Source organism: Empidonax traillii, unplaced genomic scaffold (assembly GCF_003031625.1).
Source record: "Empidonax traillii isolate 1590-97213 ecotype Southwest subspecies unplaced genomic scaffold, ASM303162v1 scaffold1132:size609636, whole genome shotgun sequence".
Lineage (NCBI taxonomy): Eukaryota > Metazoa > Chordata > Aves > Passeriformes > Tyrannidae > Empidonax > Empidonax traillii.
The window spans coordinates 212,327-218,304 of NW_020956325.1; the positions used below are offsets into that span (position 1 = coordinate 212,327).

Consider the following 5,978-nt stretch of genomic DNA (forward strand, 5'->3'; position numbering starts at 1 on the left):
GGGACATCACGGAGGGAGCGAAGGCAGAGAAGCCGCGCCGAAAGGGCCATGGACAGACCCGGCGCTTTATTTAGGGATGGAAAAAGCCCGGCGGGCCCCGACGGCCGCGGCTCTCGGACTTGCTCTTCCAGACCTGGGGGCCTGTTTTGGATAGGGAGAATAGAAAGTAATAGTAAAAAGAAAAAAAAAATGTAAGTAAAGAAAAGTGAAGAAAAACGGGCTTTCCCCTCGCAATCCCTCCCCGTGTCGCCTCTGAGGGAGATGCGCGGTTGGCGGGCCGGGCTCCGGCCAGGCTGGCAGTGAGGGTGAGGGGCGCAGCCGACGGGCCGGGCAGGACGGTGCGTACCTGCTCGTGGTCGGGGAGCTGCGGGCTGCTGAGCGGCGTGGTGCTCCCCCCGGCTACGCCGAGGACGGGGGAGCCGGCGGAGGAGTCCGCATGGCCGGGCGCGGGGGCTGTTGGAAACCCTTCCTCGGTTTCAGACAGGCTTTTCTCCTGGAGCATTTCCTTTGGGGAGAGAGGGACAGCGTTAGCTCTCGGCACCGGCGGCCACGTCCAGCCCCTGCCCCCTGCCCAGGCACCTGAGACAGGTCCGACCCTCCCTGCCCGTGGTCCTTCCCCAGGCGGTGGCACTGCCCGACACTGGGACGTGGCACCTCCGGCCCCGGGGGAAGCCGCTGTGCCCGGGAGAGCCGGGCCCCACGGGGGAGCCGCCCGCGAGTGGCTGCGCTCCCGCTTGAGGCCCAGGCAGCTCATCTCTGATGTGGCCGCAGCCCCCCAGCCCCGACCCGTTCTCCTGTCCCCTCCGGTACCCGTCGGGGAGGGCAGCCCAGCCCAGCCGGTCCCTCTGCCCCGTCCCCTCGGGGCTGCGGGGGTCGGCGGCCGAAGCCCTGCGGCGGAGCCGGGCGGTGTAAACAGGCGGAGTGCTGGACTCCGAGATAAAAGGGCCCCTCTTAAACTTGGACGGAGACTGGGAAAAGCCAATAAAGATAAGGCCTGACAGCTCCGCCGGGGCTGCCGCGCATCAACCCCGACTTTTACTGCTTGGAGGGACCGGCCGCCCGTCCCGCTTTACGGACGGACGGACAGACAGATGGACGAGCATCGGCGGCGCGGAGGGGGAGCAGTGCTGAGGAGGCTGTGGGGTCCCGGCCCCGGGGACAGAAACCGGCGCTTCCCAATGATCTGCGGCCCCCGAGGGAGCGCTCCTGTCCCCCGGCCCCAGCCCCGGTCCCTGCACCGCCCGCCAAGGCCGAGCAGCTGTTCGGGGCAGCGGTGGTGCAGGGAGAGAACGGGGCTGGGACCCCCAACTCCAGCCCCAGCAGAACTCCAGGGAGAACGGGACTGGGACCTCAACCTCAGCAGAGCTCCGGTGAGACTAGTGCTGGGAGTCCCAGCTCCAGTCCCAGCAGAATTCCAGGGAGAGCTTCCTCCGAGGAGCCGGACAGCCAGCCTGGCTGTGTGCGGGTGGACACACGTACCCCGGTGTCCAGCCGCAGTCCCCGGGGGAGGGAGCGCCCCGATCGCTCCGCCGGTCCCCCCGCCCGGCTCCGGGGGTCAGGTCGGGGCGGCCCCTGCCCGGCCGAGCCGCGGATGTTCCCGGCGCCCATCGCACCGAGGAGCCGGTGTCCGGCGAGCACAGGTGGGAGATGTTCAAGGCGAGCCCCGAGGGCTCGGCTCCTGCCCCGGCCGGGGACCCCGGTGCTCCCAGGATGGAGCAGGTTGGCTGGCGGAGAGCAGCGGGACAGGCTGGCGGCCGTGTCCCGAAACAGGCCGGGGCTCGGTGGACTGCGGGGAGTCCCTCACCCTTGGACTCCCCTCTCCCTCCCGTCCTTCCCCCCGCACCCCGGGAACTCACACGGCCGGCTGAGGGGCAGAAGGCACAGCGGGGGACTCCGGGCTTGGCCTGAGTGCGGCTGCGGCATGAAGAGCATCCGCGGGGCGCTCAGGCCGGGCGCGGCTCCGCGGCCCCCGATGGCAGCGGCGTGCGGGGCATCCCCCGCTGCGCGGATTCACTTTCCCTTGATCTCGGCGGAAAATGTTCCATAAAGATCCAGTTTGGGGCCTTTCGACTCCCTCCCTCTTTGTCTCCCCCCCCTCCCTTTTCCCTTCCCCTCCTGTTGCTGACGTTGCCGCTGTCAATCATATCCCCACAGACCGGCTCTGGCCCGCTCCGCCGGGCCCGGCCCGCTCGCTCCGGCCCAGCCCCGTTCCCTCCCGACGGTCCGCACCGGGGGGCACCGGTGGGGGCAGCGGTTGCCCGGCCCCCGCGCACCGGACCCGGCCGCGGCCTTCCCTGGCCTGCCCCGGCGCTGAGCCGGGCCTGGCGGCGAGGGAAGCTCGCTGCTCCGGGGGGAGCCCGGGGAGGGGGTACACCCGCGGCACCACTGCCCCCTAACAGCCCTGAGGGTCCTGGCTCTCCCCACTGCCCACGGGGGAGCCGGGCCGGGCCGGGGCTGCAGCGGGGCAGGCGGGCACAGGCCGCGCTGGAAGCGCACCTGGCTTGGCGAGAGCAGGGACAGCCTGGGAGAGGTGGTGGGAAAGAGCTGAGATCAGGTCTGGGCGGGGGTCCCGTCTCGGGAGGGGTCCGCAACCCCCCCGTTCCTTTCCCCGACCCTGCGGCACCTCAGCCGAGCCGTCCGTGTCCACCGGCCTGGGACCTGCCTTCGGTTATGGGTCTGCCTGTGAGCCCAGGGACGAGGACAGGGCTCCCCATCCTCCCCTTGTCGTGACAGAGAGCCCCGAGCTTTGCCCCAAGGCGGGCAGGATCTGTGCGCCCACAACAAAGCCGCCCTGAGGGGAGAGGAGATCTGGGCCCCGCACAGCACCCGGCTGGAGCCCCAGCACCCTACGGCCCCCAGCACGGCCTGCTCGGGGCTCCACCGCCACGCCAAACCCCGAAATCAGGGGGAGAACCCCCTTGAGCGCTGTCGCGACTTAAAGGGGCCCCTTTGCTGTCGCTGTTACCAAGACACAAACACATCCCCACAGCGCTGCTGTTGGGCCTGCCAGCCCTGTGCTGAGCCGACTCTCGCATCCGGAACATGCCCAGGCCCCCGCGCTACCACCTGTACCTCTGCCTATCGCGACAGCTCCACTGCTGATCACCGCACTATATCGCGACAGCACCGCCAGGCCCTATTCTGCACCGCGCCCCCGAACCCCTGCTCACCCCCTCGGCCCCGCTCCGCGCCCACGGGAACATTTACCCGAGCCGGGGGTCCCGGGCGGGCACCGAGGCTTCGCTCGCTCCTGTGAGCCCGGGCTCACAGGGACGCCGCCATGGGGCTGGACGGGCCAGGGGTCTTATCGGGGTTTTCTTGAAAGTGAATTTAAACCCAAACTCACTCCCACCGTCACGTGGTGCCGAAATTGGGAACAGGAGCAGAATAAAATGTAAAGTGGGGTCAACCTCGTAATGAACCTTCTCCCCACTCCTACCAAAAAAAAAAAAAAAAAAAAAAAAAAAAGGGAAAAAAAAAAAAAAAAAAAAAAAAAGGGAAGGGAAAAAAAAAGGGAAGGGAAAAAAAAAAAAAAAAAGAAGGACCCAGGCGGGCCAGGGAACGCGAGGTTGGGAGCGGCGAGCGGCTCCCTCAGGAGCAGGAGAGACGGGGCAGGTAAGACTGGGCCCCAACGGGGGACCCACGACTGTCCTGCCCCCGCACAGGCGGAGCAGGGGCTGAGAAGGGCCCGGGGATGAGGAGCCGTCCCGGCGAGGGGCAGCAAGAGGCCCAGCTCGGTCCAGGGCTCCAGGAGCGCTGCTCCTGCCACTGACCTGGCCTGCTGGGCTCCGTGAACGACCGCGCTGGTTCTGCGCCCGCAGCTGCCTCTGAGGCACGGGCCGGGCCCTGCTTCTACCGCTCGGTCCCTCCTGGTTCCCACCTACGGGCCGGGCTCCACGGCTAGGTGAATTTTGGCGTTACTGGTGCCGGGGGCTCGGCTTTGTTTGGGTGAGTCTCCCTCCAGCCCTTCCTCCCGCAGCTGCGCGAGGACAATCTCGGCCGCTGCCTGCTCTTCTTTCCCTTAAACGCATTTCCCCCTCCCCCCCCCCTTGAACAAGAGTGCGGAGGTGGCGATCCCAGGTGTGGGGGATTTAATTAAAGCAAAGCCGAAGGCTCCGCCGCCTCTTTGTAGCCCCGGCCTTCCCCGTCGGTGCGCACGGGGGTGCTGGGGTCGGGCCCGCTCCCTGCCGTGCGGCCCCGGTTGGGTCCAGCCGAGCTCGGATCACCGTGCCCTGAGCCCGGACAGCACCTGCCCGCAGCGGGCTCGGGGTGGGTTCCAGTAGGCTCGGCGGGTTCTCTCATGCCCCGGCCGGGGCCGAGGGCTGAAGCGTCCCCGTCGCACGGAGCCGCCGGCCAGGGCAGCGCCGTGAGCTTTGCGGGGGCTCCGGTAATTCATGGCGAGGCGAAACCAGCCCGACTGTCATCACCCGGCAGATAAACGGCCGGATCCCCGACGGTAGGGTGGCTCCTATTCACGGCTCATCAACGCCGAGCCAAGGGAGCAGGGGGAGGATAAGCCCCGCTTTCAGGGACCAGCGCTCCAAACCACTCATCACTGTCACCGAGCTCGCTCATGCCTTGGCCCTAAACACCGGCGATTAATAAAAGTTTACTGTCGCCTCTCTCCAATCGTTACACTCAGCGCACGGGCCGGGAAAACCCAAGTGGGATCCGCTCCGCGGGATGCTCCAGCGCTCTTCCAGCCGCGGCGGCCGCCACCGCCCCCTTTCACTGGCTCCTCTACCCCTCCAAAAAACCTGATTCTCTTGCCCCCGAGAAAAGCTGCCAACCACGACGGAGACGAGGGGAGAAGCGAGCCCCGAGCCCGCACGCGATGATACCCCCCGGCCGAGCGGCCCCGACGGCGGCAGCGGCTGCTCCGAGCCCTGTGCGAGGCGAGGGGAAAGTCAGGACCGAGCCTCGGCCGCGTGGGTTGGCACAGATTTACTGGCTTGAGAGGAAACTCACCGGTTTACACTGCTGAGAAGGGTTTGAATGGATGAGGACTGAGAAAAAGTTGCCGAATTTGGCCAGCAACAAGGCTGGAAGAATGGAAGGCTAATACTGAGTTATGCACGGACCCGTGAGGAATTACACAGCATCAGAGTCGGGCTTCTAAAGAGCGACAGTGCCAAATTTCTAATAACTGTGTAATATGCTTATTTATACCATACAAGGACTTACAAACCTCATTGTGCATAGCAGCTGGGTCATATTTCTTTACCCTTCCATTCCTCAGGCTCTTTTGCCAAGAGACTGGTACCAAACACTTCTAGGCTGGAAGGAACACACAAAATTTAATCGCAAAGAAACGATGACAAGGAAGCGTGGGTAAGATACAGGCTGACGTGCAGCCCTTTAATCTCAAGCATCTGCCTTAAAATAGATGCACTAAGGGGGTACTGGAAATATGCACGGTTTGAAATGCAAGCGATTCTCCGCTTTTAAATCGTTCAGTCGAATTATCCACATGTATTTCCCCGACCTGGACAAGTTTGTAGGCTCTAAGGCTTTGTTTTAAAGCCGTTGAGTAAATATTTTAACGAATGTTTTAAGACGCTGTAAACTAATGTGCTGCTCAGTCTCGCACCAAGGTCCGCCGAAACAGGGTAAATCAAACGAAACCCCATATTTCGATTTGTTTTTAAATATTTGGGGGATAGTTGTTAATTTTATCCCAGTGTACCAAGTGTACTTACCCCCGGAGTTTCAAGCAAAGACATGCGAGATACAACCCGGCAACGTTAAACGTGTAACAATAATAATTAAAGTATAAACGAATATTCACGCATCTAGATATTTTTAAAAAGCTTAAGTATATCACAAATCAAAGCAAACAAATTTGGGGTTGGTTTAACTTTTAAAACTAACACTAATTTTGTCTAAATGCTCTGGATTTTTATTTTTGAATGTGCTCTCTTACTATTTTTTTAAAGCAGCATCTGAAAAACTAACATTTCAGATCCATTGCACTTTTT

At 62.9% G+C, this 5,978-nt stretch overlaps 1 protein-coding gene across 1 annotated transcript in view; it reads right to left on the bottom strand.

The window, feature by feature from the left end:
* Nucleotides 1-5,200, bottom strand: part of TBX4 (T-box 4) — a 37,223-nt gene extending 32,023 nt beyond the window's left edge. Inside the window, exons 1-2 of the mRNA XM_027905232.1 lie at nucleotides 5,189-5,200; nucleotides 347-505 (exon numbers count right to left, since the gene is read on the bottom strand). Of these exons, the coding sequence (XP_027761033.1) occupies nucleotides 347-505; nucleotides 5,189-5,200 (171 nt within the window). The remainder of the gene's footprint in view (nucleotides 1-346; nucleotides 506-5,188) is intronic.
* Between the last annotated feature and the right edge of the window lie 778 nt (nucleotides 5,201-5,978).